The sequence below is a fragment of the Cololabis saira genome, chromosome 24 (assembly GCF_033807715.1).
Source record: "Cololabis saira isolate AMF1-May2022 chromosome 24, fColSai1.1, whole genome shotgun sequence".
In the NCBI taxonomy this organism is placed as follows: Eukaryota; Metazoa; Chordata; class Actinopteri; order Beloniformes; family Belonidae; genus Cololabis; species Cololabis saira.
In genome coordinates, this window is record NC_084610.1 from 8,125,476 (window position 1) to 8,138,342 (window position 12,867).

At 41.8% G+C, this 12,867-nt stretch overlaps 1 protein-coding gene across 3 annotated transcripts in view; it reads left to right on the forward strand.

Annotated features, from left to right (window-relative positions):
- LOC133425324 (neuronal membrane glycoprotein M6-b-like) overlaps positions 1 to 12,867 on the forward strand; it is a 52,147-nt gene that overhangs the window by 12,905 nt on the left and 26,375 nt on the right. Inside the window, exon 1 of one of the 3 annotated variants that reach the window (XM_061716115.1) lies at positions 4,153 to 4,239. The exons of 1 other annotated variant lie outside the window; for it this stretch is intronic. In XM_061716115.1, coding sequence (XP_061572099.1) covers positions 4,194 to 4,239 — 46 coding nt within the window. In that variant the 5' untranslated portion in view covers positions 4,153 to 4,193. Of the gene's footprint in view, positions 1 to 4,152; positions 4,240 to 7,368; positions 7,609 to 12,867 lie in introns of those variants that run through there. One more of the 3 variants, XM_061716114.1, reaches the window with a different exon arrangement.

Consider the following 12,867-nt stretch of genomic DNA (forward strand, 5'->3'; position numbering starts at 1 on the left):
TGTGCAGACCTCTGTTAATAAAGGAACCTGTGTGACATTTGGCACGAGGCTTTGTATTAAAACTGACTGTTTTTTTAAGGGTTTGCCTCAGAAAAAAATGAAGCTAACAGAAATGCTATGCTATAATGCTTTGGGGGAAACTCCAATTATGCCACAGAAAAAAATATCGATGTATATCGAGTATCGCCATTCAGCTAGAAAATATCGAGATATGACTTTTGGTCCATATCGCCCAGCCCTACACTCAAATGCTTCATGCTTTTAACCAGCATGAAGCGTCTTGTTCAGGGTTTTCGACATCCGCATGGCACAATTTGCAGATTTACATGCACTTTGACTGTCTGTGGGATAACGCTCCCTCTGCTTTTGCCACGCAGCAACAAAGCGGGCTTGAAACGTGCAGGCTGCACGCGCCGATAAGGTTTCTCTTCACTGCTATCTTATTAATGTGCTTTCTGGCTCTCGGTCGTCTCGAGCTGTTACGCAGCCACATTCAAACTTTTCTTAGAACTGATAATGTCATAGAAAAAGATCTGAATCGCTGCAACCTAGCAGGGGTGTTTCACGTCTCCACGGCAACGCTGAGAGATCAGGCTGCTCTGATGCTGAGTATGTGGCCGTCACATGAGTCTCTTTACAGGAGTGTTCTTTTCTTCTTCTTCTTCTCTTCCTTTCTCTCCACTAACTCCACAGATGTTCATGCGAAGACACAGCCATGTCCTCATTACTGTTGGACGATCCTATTCGGGCTCCACTTTCTCTTCTGTTCTGCTTTAATGAGGGAAGACAAGCCTTCGACAGGCTGTCATGGCTTTCCCTTTAATGGACTTGAAGAGTTGCGGAGGCAGATAAGAAAGTTTCTGTGGTGTGTCATGAGCAGAGTCTGCTGTGAGATTCCTTTGAAGCAAAACACGCCCCTGATGATACAGAGAAATTTGGACAACGAAAGCATTTTTATGATTTTGCCTTTATTCACTACCACATTTTTGTGTGAAATGAGACAAGATGTGATCAAAGTGTAGATTTTCAGCCTTGATTTGAGAAGTCTGACAAATGTATTAGGAGAAGTGAAGGAAAAGAAGTCAATCATCCAGATGTGGTCCATTCTCTCATTACAGCGAGTCAAACAGAGCAGCTGTTTGGAGCTACCGATGTGAAGTCCAAGGATATCTCTATGCAAGTGAAGGAGGCCTTCATAGATATGAAAAATCAACATAAATCGATAAGAGAAATAGCAAAAACCTTAGATGTGGACAAATCAGCTGATTGGTTCCTTCTTGAAAAAAAAAAAAAAGAACTGTAATTGGCACTTGTTAATTCAACATCATCAAAAAGACCAAGAAGACTTTCTTGGATAAAAAAACCACCTCAGAGCATCAACGGAGGTTCAGAAGAGAAGATAGGTGTATCATCTAAATCTACAATCAAGAGACAGCTTCTTGATTGTAAGTACAGATGATTTACAAAAAGGTGCAAACAACTGGCAACATTCAAGGATGGGTGAGCCAGTTTAGACTTTGCTATAAAATAATGAAGATTTTTTTAAAAAGCCCTCCATGATGTAGACGAGTGTCTCCCAACCTGGGGTCCCGTCCCCCCCTGGGGGGGTGCCAGAGATCTCTGGGGGGGCACGAAACTTTGTCTGCTTTGAAATTATGCAGTTGTAAAAATTATATTTGCGAATAAGTCATTCATAAGACATTGTTAGGAATAATTTATGAATGTCTTGAATATTTTTTGTGTTTTTTATACACTGGTGACAAACACAGCAAATGATTTCATTCCTTATTATTATATCATTACTCAACATTTAATCTACTCCGACAGGTTGTTAAAGGAAAAATGTAAAAAAATGTTGATTTCATATTAAAAGAGACATTTTTCAGAAATATTTTTATGTCCTTTTATGTCCTTTTGTGCATATTTTATACATTGGTGACATTGGAGAAAAACAATGTCATATGTATACAGAGTAAACCAAAGAGAAATGTATCAAAAAAAACATAATTAATGTTCATTTTTTCTATTTTGGTGCTAATACGTACGGGTTGGGGGGCCCGGCTGGTCTTAGACACAAGTAGGGGGGGGAAACAAGGAAAAAAGGTTGGGAACCACTGATGTAGATCATTGAGACATATGAAACCAGGGTAAACTTGTTTCAGAGAAATAGGAAGACGTCTAGTGGCTACAGAGGTGGGCTTGGGTCTGGAGGTTCAAGGCCGGAATGGCAACAGATATGAACCACCTTGGGTGGCTGAGCAAGGCCCTTAACCCTAACTGCTCCCCGGGGGAAATGGTTTGTTTGTTCTCTAAGATGCAATTCGGTTTAGAGAAAAGCATCTGCTAAATGACAGTAGAAAAGTATGGAGATGGAAAGGAACGCCTGATCATCACGTTAGTGTTATGGTACAGGCATGAGTCGACTGTTTGATGATGTTAATGCTGACAGTTTTTAGTAGCCAGATTAACTTTGATGAGTACAGAGCTGTAAACATTCAGGCAAAACCTCCAACAGCGAAAGGACGGTGCTTCTCAGTGCAGATGGATGATAGTCACATTTCTATTAACTCTAGAGTTGCTCAAAACCTAAATATCCTAAAGAGAAACGAAAAAAAAAGAGAAAAATATTGCAAAAACTTTCTTATGCGTTCATGGTTTTTCGGACGTGTCGAAAATCACAATTTTTCATCCATCTTCTTCAAAGTCGAGGACACATTTTTTTTTTTTTTGAGGAGAAGTTTTGCAGGACGAGTTACGGAGAGTTGCGAAGATACAGAGAGAGAACTAGGAAAATTATGCTCATAAAAAGAATAACACAGTTCAGTGGAAACAGGTCAGTTGCTGAATCTCAACCCAACAGAGGATGCTTTTCAGTTACGTAAGACCAGGCTGATGATACAGAGACAAGCAGCAACTGAAGATGGATACAGTGAGCGCCTGACAAAAGCATTTCAAGGAAGGTCACGAGATGACTAAAATGTGGCAAATGATAAAATGTATGTCTAGATTGAGGGGATGGGTGCAGAGAGAGCAGAGGAAGACATGCAGCACAAGGTAACAGGCCGGGACTTGAACCTGGACCGGCTGTGTGAGGACTGTGGCCTACATAGGGGCTAAACAGCACCCCAACAAATACTTAGGAACCCCCAAAAGATAAGGTAGCTTGCTTAAAATCCCTCCAATCCAAAAATGGTAAATGCCATATTCCTGTGAAACCTCATCACATCTTGATTGTTTCATTTCAAATCTACTGTTAATAAAAGCAAAGATCATAAAAAGTTCTGTCACTGCCCAAATAACTACAGTACAGAGCCAACTGTAAATGGTTCAGCACCATTTACCAGTGCCATCGGTCGGGCCAGAGCAAAACACTGCAAATCTGAAGTAGTTTGTATTGAAAACACTGACTGGCATCACTGACATTTAACCACGCGCTCACACCAGCAACCGAGCTGTTTAACGTTCAAACTCCACCGGCCATGGACTTGCATTTAACCTTGGTGTCCTTTGTTTAGTCCAAATCTTGCTCTGTGGTTACTTTTTTGTGGGATAATACTCTCCACAGGCACAGTTATGCAGCTGAGGGGGATTAAACACAAATAAAAAAACCTGGCTCCCACCCCCAACATGCACACAGTGTACATGCCTTTGATATGAGGAGCTTTGCAGAGATAAAACCTTTGCTTTTTCTTCGAAATCTCCACAGCGGTCCCGTCAGTGTGAAACAATGCATGGCACTGGGGATTGCGCTCATTTGGTTGGCATCTTTTCTCCAGATTAGAATATCAAGGTTGTAAATGGATTGCAGCATAATTTTGTGCAAATATGTCCTGGGCCCAGGGGGCGAATCCTGCTTATTTTGGTAATCTTTTGGACTTTGTAGCTTTATCTTGACAGTAAGAGCGTGGGTTGGCCTGTCATTTCTTTGGAAAATGTAAAAAAAGACACCTATTCTGTCTGTTTTAGAAAAGTTAACACAATTTTCTAAAGGTATTAAGGCCATTTTTTGTGATATGCTTTTATCAAAAGAAGTCAAAGAAAGATTGGCGGGTGGAGCGGACCACTCCTCTCCACCTCTGTGGGATGTTCCTGTTTTGAATACACCCTCACAGTTTTGCCTTTTGAAGCAAAACGTATATAAATAAAGATGTGAAGGTTACAATAAGATTGGGGTCTAAGTGCAGAGAGTTGATATGGAGGTGATACGGCTTCTCTCCAAAAGGAACAACGAAAGACTTGGTGAGTAAAGTGCTGCACCTTCTTTTTCAACACATAAATAATTAGCACTATGGGGACCAGTGTGAAATTATTGGCAAAATTAGCAAACTGAAATAAGGTTGTTTCTTGTTTTTCTTTTTTTTTTAAATGAACTATAGGTTGAATATTGCTGCTGTCAAACCAAGAGACGTTTGGTTGTATTTTTCTTGGTGGGATTTATGAGGTTCCTGACTTCCTGATGTTCTGGAACACAACTTATTTAAAGGCTTTGGCCAAAGTGTGTGTGTGTGTGTGTGTGTGTGTGTGTGTGTGTGTGTGTGTGTGTGTGTGTGTGTGTGTGTGTGACTGGGTGGTAGTGAAGAGTGCCAGGAAGCACTGTATCTCATCTTCGGGACAAGTCCTTAATCTGCGTGACCCAGCGAGGGATTATGGGGGTTCTATGAGAAAATGGGAAGAAAAAGTACCCTTCAAGGCTGATAACTGACAGTTCAGGACTTGTGTGACTGTTTCTGCCAGTTCCTTTCATTTTTGCTACAAAATACAACTTCAAACTACAAAATAAATAAGTAAAAAAACTGAGGGGATTTTGCTTGCCTTTGATTTCCGTATAAAACTACCACATATTGCAATATGTGCTCTAAGTAAAAAGAAAACTGATATTTAAATACAAATGTGTCAACAAAAAGCATTTTTTAATACATTTCCTGCAGTTGTTTCAGTTCCTGCTTCTATGTGTGGTGATAATATTACTCTGGGTGACAGGAAAGTCAGATTTGTTTCATTTATTGTGGTCATCACTGATGCAATCAGAGAAAATCACTTCTTCTGTTTGTTCAGGACATTTCACTTGTAAATAGTCACAAATCATCTTTATGGAGAGTGCAATTGGAATTATTTGTAGTGTATTTGTATGTTGTAATAGTATTTATTTAGTATAATGAACCTTGACAACATCAGAAAATCAATACTGGAGGTTTGTAACAGGTGGTGAAAATTGTAAAAGAGTGTATTTGAGGCCAAACGATGATATCAAGTATTATTCTGTAACTGATTTATGTAGCTTTGACCTGCTTATAAAATGATCTCCAAAGCTACATCCCAGATGATATAGGACATTTGGCCACGTCTCCAGGTTTGTTTTGCCCACATGTCCTTGACTGATGCATCTCCTCTCCCCTGGTCACAACAGGGACAGAGGGCCGCGGTTTCGCTCCGTCCTCAGCGCAACCTCTTGCCCCACGTGGAGCATTTAGAAGCAGAGCTCCTCCAATCGCGGCCTAGCTGAGGATCACAGAATAATAAATCCTCCTTGTGCATTTGTTTTACTTTTTATATCATCTTTTTTGTTGGATCAACACAACTATGATCCCAAAAGCTTCCTGCAGCCCAGCAAAGAGAAGCAAAACTAAAAAACGTGGTCGGTGCAGGGTACAATTAATGTATTTTTGATTTGGACTGAGAATGAATCACCGCAGGTTGTGGTAAATTTACATAATTACCTTGTTACAGTAAAAACAACCAGCAAATTAATCAGCCATGAAAATGATTTTACTATCAAACATGTGGCTCATGTTCTATAAATACAGTTAAAGCTGAAACCAATTACTGACTACATATTTCTACATCCTTTACATTTCATTAACCAAACAATTAAAAAATATGAAAGAATGAGTTGAGGTGCTAAAAAGTTTTAAGCATTCTTACTACAAGAAACAGTCAACATAAAAGTCACTTGAGTGATTGTAAGCTGTTCATCTATGCAGTGGATCGGATGTCCTCGTGGCTTTGAGAGGCGTTCAAATGTCAAGACGTCAGGGTGAGGGGTGACCTGACTCCCCAGCATATGGTGCAGAGCGGGTGTAAATTTCAGCCCTTGGGCCGACTGGATCCACTAAATGTGGTATATCCTGTTAGCCGTTCTTGTGTCTGATGTTTTGTTGGACGTTCTGGTGCAGCCACCTCTGTCTCACTGCGTGGGGGGAGCGGGGGGCCGGGGGGAGGGATATCTGAGACCGGTTGGTGGGCTGAGCTTTGTCTGAAACAGGGGCACGTGGGGCCGTATTAAAACCTTGTTTAAGAGGATTCAGGACAGATGGCGTTCCATTGTTTGGGGATGTGTTTATTATTAGAAAAAGGGGCGAGTGATGGGACCTGCACCCCCTCTCTTTGTATCCTTTCTCTGAATAAAAACACACCACACCCACGTTTAAGCACTTCAGGGGTGCATTTGTTTGACTCCTTATTGGACTGTGCCTTCAACCAGTCAGCGGGCTAGCCCGGGGACAAACAAAGGAACCCCTCTTAGGTAAAATGTGGCACATGGCTGTTTACCATTTAGCCAGCTCTGATTGGTCAAAAGGAATCCAATCAAAGCTCAAATCAAAGCTTTCATAATGGGAGACAATCACACCTGAGAGTCAATAATTACTAAGCACCTCCTGTGTGTTTCATCACACATGCATCCAGAGTCAGGTATTTAGAGTTGATGAGCTGGGAGCTGGGAGCTTAAAAAAGTGTTTTGTTTTTTTTCATAGTTAGACTGAAATTAGCATATAGCACTTGTGTGGCAGACAGCTCCAAATAAACCCTCCTTCCCTCTTTGATTCTCAGTTTTTCACTCAGCTCACCAGATGGAGAGGGGGCGGTGAATGTGTGTGTGTGTGTGTGTGTGTGTGTGTGTATGTGTGGTTGTGTCTGTTCTTGCATGCATGGCTACCCATGAGTATGCATATTTACATATCCTGCACATTTCCCCTTCACATTGTGCACTGCATGCATACAGACAATTATTATCATTATTCTTTAAAGAAAAACACATGCAAACAGACTTGCAGAGGAATCTGCTGATGGAAAGGGAACGGCAGGGTTTTGGAGTGAAGCACATATGAATGCAATCATGTGTCATCAAGAGACACATTTAGGAAGTACACAATCAGCACAGTTCTGTCCATATTTAGGGGTGTATTTAGGGGGCAAAAGGCTTTATCTGCCATCATTTTGAGGGGGAGGAGGGAGACTAATCCATACTGGTGAAATAAATCCGGTCTGTCAGCGCCCTTGCATTTTGAAACTGGATTGTTAATATATATAGAAAGAGACGGCGCTTTAACAGGGAGGAGAGAGGGAGAGAGAGGGTGAGAGGGAGGGAGTGCATGAGAGAGAGAGAGGGAGAAAGAAAGAGAGAGAGAGAGAGAGAGAGAGAGAGAGAGAGAGAAAGCAGAGAGAGACAGGGAGCGCATCAAGTCACCAGGACAGGCTCCAGCTCCACACACTGAAAAGGTACAACTACAAGCACAAGGAGGCTTTATCCTACTAAAATCATGGACGGGACCAAGCCTGTGATGGAGTCCAGCGCGGAGGAGCCCCAGGATGAGGGCCAGGAGAGCAAAGGTACGCCAAGTCCCCCGCTGACATGTTTTTTTTCTCTCCCTCCCTTCATTTTTCATTGGAGACATTTGCGTCTGCGCCAGCCCGAGCGGTTTAACCTACTTGCCTCTGGCTCGACACAATAGCGACGTGTCTGTATTGGCCTCTCATTCATTTTTTGACAGATTTATGCAGCATGGGGCAGTTTTATGTGCCGCGGCTGATAACGGATCAGTCCCACAGTTTCGTGCGCAAATGAGACGTTGCGCTGCGTTATTTCGGGGCTGTGGAGGGATTTGGAGGCTGATGGAAGAGGATGGGGGGAGGAGGGGGTGGCAATGGAGGAAGGTGCTCAGGCTGGGTTTTACGGAGCGTGCATTAATGCCAATTTGCTTTGGCGTTTGTTGCATGATCATTTGTGCCTGATGGGGAGGCTGCGCGGCGCGCACGGCCGCATTGTTCTCCGCCAGGTGGATCCGCCGCTGCAGCCGCGTCCATTAGAGATGCTGTCTGATCCTGATTAACAGAAGCTGCAACGGTGCTTATAGGGATGGTCCTGTCATAAGTGCATGCATTCATCTTTGAGTTCCTTAAGGATTTGATTTGGCTCTTTAAATCCACTAATATCAAAACGCTCACAAATCCTCTCAGGTCAAGTTTTTCTGCAAGAATCAGAACCCGAAATTGCATGTGCACCTTTTAGGCTGTAAAATCCACTACAAAATCAGCCATTTCTTCCCTCAAATCGCCCAAACTGTTGCACATATTGAATCGTAGGCGTGTCTGTGCGTTGGCGGACTCAACGCCCGCGGTGGATGTGACCGATTTGTTTTCACAGTGGTTTCATAGTAAAATCACATCCTTCTGCACGGGGACTTGCAGTGCTAGTGACTCAATAACAGGGCTGTTTACTGTGGCCATCCTGTTTGGATTCAGCCTAAATATACATGAATGCACAGTTTACATGCCTTTATGCTGAAGTGTAAATCCTGATGAAGCCTGCATCCATCATGGGTGTTGTAAAGATTAAAAAAGTAGAAATTAGTCAAGAGTGGTGCAACAGCTGGTCTGGTGCATGGGAGACCAAATCTGGGCCTGGAGGGCGAAACACTTCACAGCACCATCCACAGTTTTCCCCTGTTTCATTGCCTCCTATTCTGCTGCAGATATGTTCAAATCAAAGGTTTTAAATGATATATGTACAAAAATTCATTGAAGTATTTTAGTTTTTTGTTTAATTGTTACAAAGTGTCAAGTAAAATCTTTACTTTTTTATAGTGACATTGAAAAAAAAGGTTTGATCAGAAGCTCCAGAAGAAATAACCTCGCTCCAAAACGTCTGAATGGTGCCTTTAGAAGTGGCCTGAATCCAGGTGGTGAAACTGAGCCGGTTCTGTTCTCAGACTATGAAAAAAACTGGACAAACCCCCCTGTGATGTCCATCCACAGGTTTTCTAAAGAGTGGTTTTGAAGCCCATTTTTTCAAGACATCTGGTCCATCCAATATTGGCAGGAGCCAACTTGACCAAACCCAAATTAACCCAAAAATGGGTAAACAGGTGGAAAGAACAAGTCTGCTGCCAGAGCGAGTAGCAGACAAGCGAGCAGCCATCCTGCTGGTCATCCTCCTGCTAACCCCAGCTCGTGGTGGCCTTTGGCCATGGCTGCTCAGCATAAACAATGTTTGGTTAATGCTTTCAGCATTTAGAACAATCATCAGCACAAAAGCAATATTATCAATCAGATATCAACCAACATCTTAAATCTATTTTTAAATCGGGCTGTAAGTGTGTTTATTTCTGAGGTGAAATTGGACATTTTAACAGGCTCAGGAAATTGACCCACTGTTGGAGCCAGCCTCTAGTGGCCATTCAAGGAACTGCATGTTTTGGCTCTTCCATGTTTTGTGTCAGTTCAGCAAGCAAACAAATGTAGGTTCATTGTGGATCAGAATGAATCCAATTCTGGTTCAAATTTGTGCAACCAAAGCCTGACCAAACCGGCAAACAAATTTGCTGATAATTGGCCCAAACTGGCGACCTGGAAAAGTATCATTACACATAAAGCACTGGATGTTTTATTCTCTTGTCTGACTTGTCAGTTAAAAATGCCAGGGCTAACCTGCTCTCTTGTTGAAATGTTGTTTTTAGTTCATGCTGCACGTCTTGGCTCCTGCCCCAGTGATATCGCTGGGTCACAGCCTGTCTGTGATGTAAGGTGCAAAAGCAACAGTGTTTAAAAAGACATGACATCATCCTTTCCCAAGACCCACTGTTATGCACAGACCGGCGTTAAATGAAGGCTTTTATCAGGCAACTTCAGCTCATAGTAGGCGAGCTTGTTTGAATCCCCTCAGGACATCTGAGCAGGAGGACGGCCATATTTATAGCGAGCAATTAGCCCTATGATTTCCTTAATCACCTTTTGCTGTGAAAGCCATGAAATCGGCGAGGCGCTTCCATCCAGTTCAAGCTCTGCAGCCTGCGCCGCTGCTGCTCCAGGTGTGGCGTTGCACAACGGTCCACCTACACCAGCAACCCAAAATAAACCGGATTGGAGGATGGCCCGTTTGTCCGTGTAATCATCTGACATCTGGAATGTGACCATAAGCTTGTAGCATCCGTTAAGAAGCTGAAGATTTACGGGAGTGGGGGGGCACGGAGGCGAGAGCTGTAAGGAGCTTGTGCCGGCGGGTGCCAGGGCTTTTGATTCGGAGCACATGGATAAAGTTTTGAGAGGACATTTTACTGAAAGGATGAAATAAAATACTCCTACTATGGATTTTATCTCAACACAAATTCCTAAGCTGTCGAATGAAATGTTTGACGTTATTCAGTCAAACTTTTAACAGCGAATGTTTATTTTGTGATTGTTTTTAAATAGATGTAATTTTATATTTTGTATTATAGGTCCTAGATATTGTTGTATTGTATTTTATTGTTAGAAAAGCCCAACTAGGGACAGGAGTTGCAAATTAGCAATAGCTATAAACTCTATGTGCAGAACATCAGTTGCTGTCATTGTACTGAAACTATGTTTAAACTGCATTGTCCCTATCAACTAAACCAATAGAATAAAAAATAAAAAAAATACAGCACAGCAGCAGCCTTTTCAAGCATGTAAAAGTGGGTGGGGACAGTTACTGCACTTGACGCCACTCTTCTCTGCCATGTGTCCGTCTGGAAATTGGTGCAACAGCTTTGTGCTTTCCACCTCTGACATTTGGGGACGATACAACAGTATCTCTGATCTGGGTTTGTGATGTCACAGTACCCTGCAAATGTGAACAGCTCATTTAAAGCATGTTTTCAAACAGGTGGCTCCAACCAAACTGACCATTTTAAATATTGGCAGTGTCTTAAAACACCTGAATAAATGCTGTTTGTAAAGATTTATTTTCTTAATAACATATAATAAAATAAAAAGCCTAGGATCAGCTTTAGAAACAGTCATGAGAAACAAGAGTGCTGAAAAACTCAGCGAGATGTTTGTGATCAAAATAAGGCTCTGTACGTCACACGTGTCTGACATTCAAACTGCAACGCTCCACCTCTGCTGTGGCTTAATCATGCGCCGTTATCAGGCGCTGATGCTAATCAGCAAGTCTGTTATTGCATTTTGAAACTAAACTGATAAAAAGCAGGCTTGATATTCTGTCAACTTTGTAAAGATACTGTTTATATCAATTCATGACAAACAAGAAATTAGAGAAGCAAATGGGACAAAGTCCTATGCTCAGGATTTGAATAACTGGGCATCATCTCTGCTTTCCTCAGGTACAATTATATCCCATTTCATTTTCAGTGGATGTTGGATTTTTAATCCAAACACCTGATGTGACATTTCAGTCTTAGTTATAATACGGTTCCCTGAAGCAGCTCTTAGTGCTTGAAAGTGTCCCTGAGTGCATATAAACTGTCCTTCACTCGGTTGTGAGTGCTGGGTTCACACACACAGTGTGTGTGTGTGTGTGTGTGTGTGTGTGTGTGTGTGTGTGTGTGTGTGTGTGTGTGTGTGTGTGTGTGTGTGTGTGTGTGTGTGTGTGTGTGTGTCTCTGCTCTTATGTAACGCAGCGCCGGCTCACCGTCCTCGGTTATGATGTTCTGATCAGAACCGTAAGAGATTACATCACCGTCTGGAGGTTTTGTTGGATTTTCTGCGTGGAAGGACAGAGCTGCTGCAGCGACACAGAGCTCTCCTCTAAAACCCCTTTACACCTGGAACAAATAAATAAAAAAAAAAAGAAAATCAGCCATGTTTGACCTGAGCATATTTACAAGATGTTTCTAGCTGGAACATCAGCAAACAGAAAGCAGGACTGCAAATATTTGAATTAAATGTGGAAAACAAGCATCAGTTTATTTCTCTCAGATTTGCGATCGTGTAGTGTGAATATATTTTGGAGCCAGGTATTCGGTTTAAACTGTTTACACTGTTATTTTCAAGAGATCAGATAGTTGTTTTGTTTTGTTTTAATTGGACACCGAAGCCAGAAGGATTCAATCTTCAACGGCCACTATGCTGACGTTGTCTCCAGAGTTATTTGAGGTCATTTTCTGACTGGGATCAACCCTTCATGGAGTTTGCTACCCAATAATTATACTATGAGTTATTTGCATCTGTTGAAACCTTTTTTATGAAACATTTAATCAATTTATTCATAGATTACTGCACCTAGTATACACTATTTAGAAGTTTCACCCTTGGAAAAAGCAGTCTCCAGTTCCCCGACTTCACGTCTCAATCTAGTTTCCTTTCATCTCATTTTCCAATTGTCCCACGTTCACGAATAAGCGCTCGGATTGATTGCAGTGGTGTTCTGTGTCAGTAATGCCTCACGCAACAACTAATGAGATCATTTACCCCACCACACCGTCCGCTGACAACAAAACACCTGCTTTGTTCCCAGTCCATCCCACTTTGAAGGATAATCTACGATCATGACAGGAGGGTGTGAGCCGTGTCTGCTTTGGCCTTTTGGACGTATTCAGATAGAAAGATGACCTTTGTGCTAATTTATGGGTGCATTCACATGAGGAAATACATGCTTTGCACAAGTTTGATTGACCTCTAATGACTCTTTGTTGTAAGAATGCTGCAATATGTAATTTAAAAGAACGTTAAAAAAAGAAGCCTTGTTTCAAGGAAATAAGACTATTTTAGATTATTTTGACAGTTTAAGAATTCTTATCAAGAAAATTTTTCCTTATCCCATGGCAATGTTTTTACTTAAAATATGACAGTTTTTGACTAAATTTAGGATTATTAAGCTTAATTGAAGAA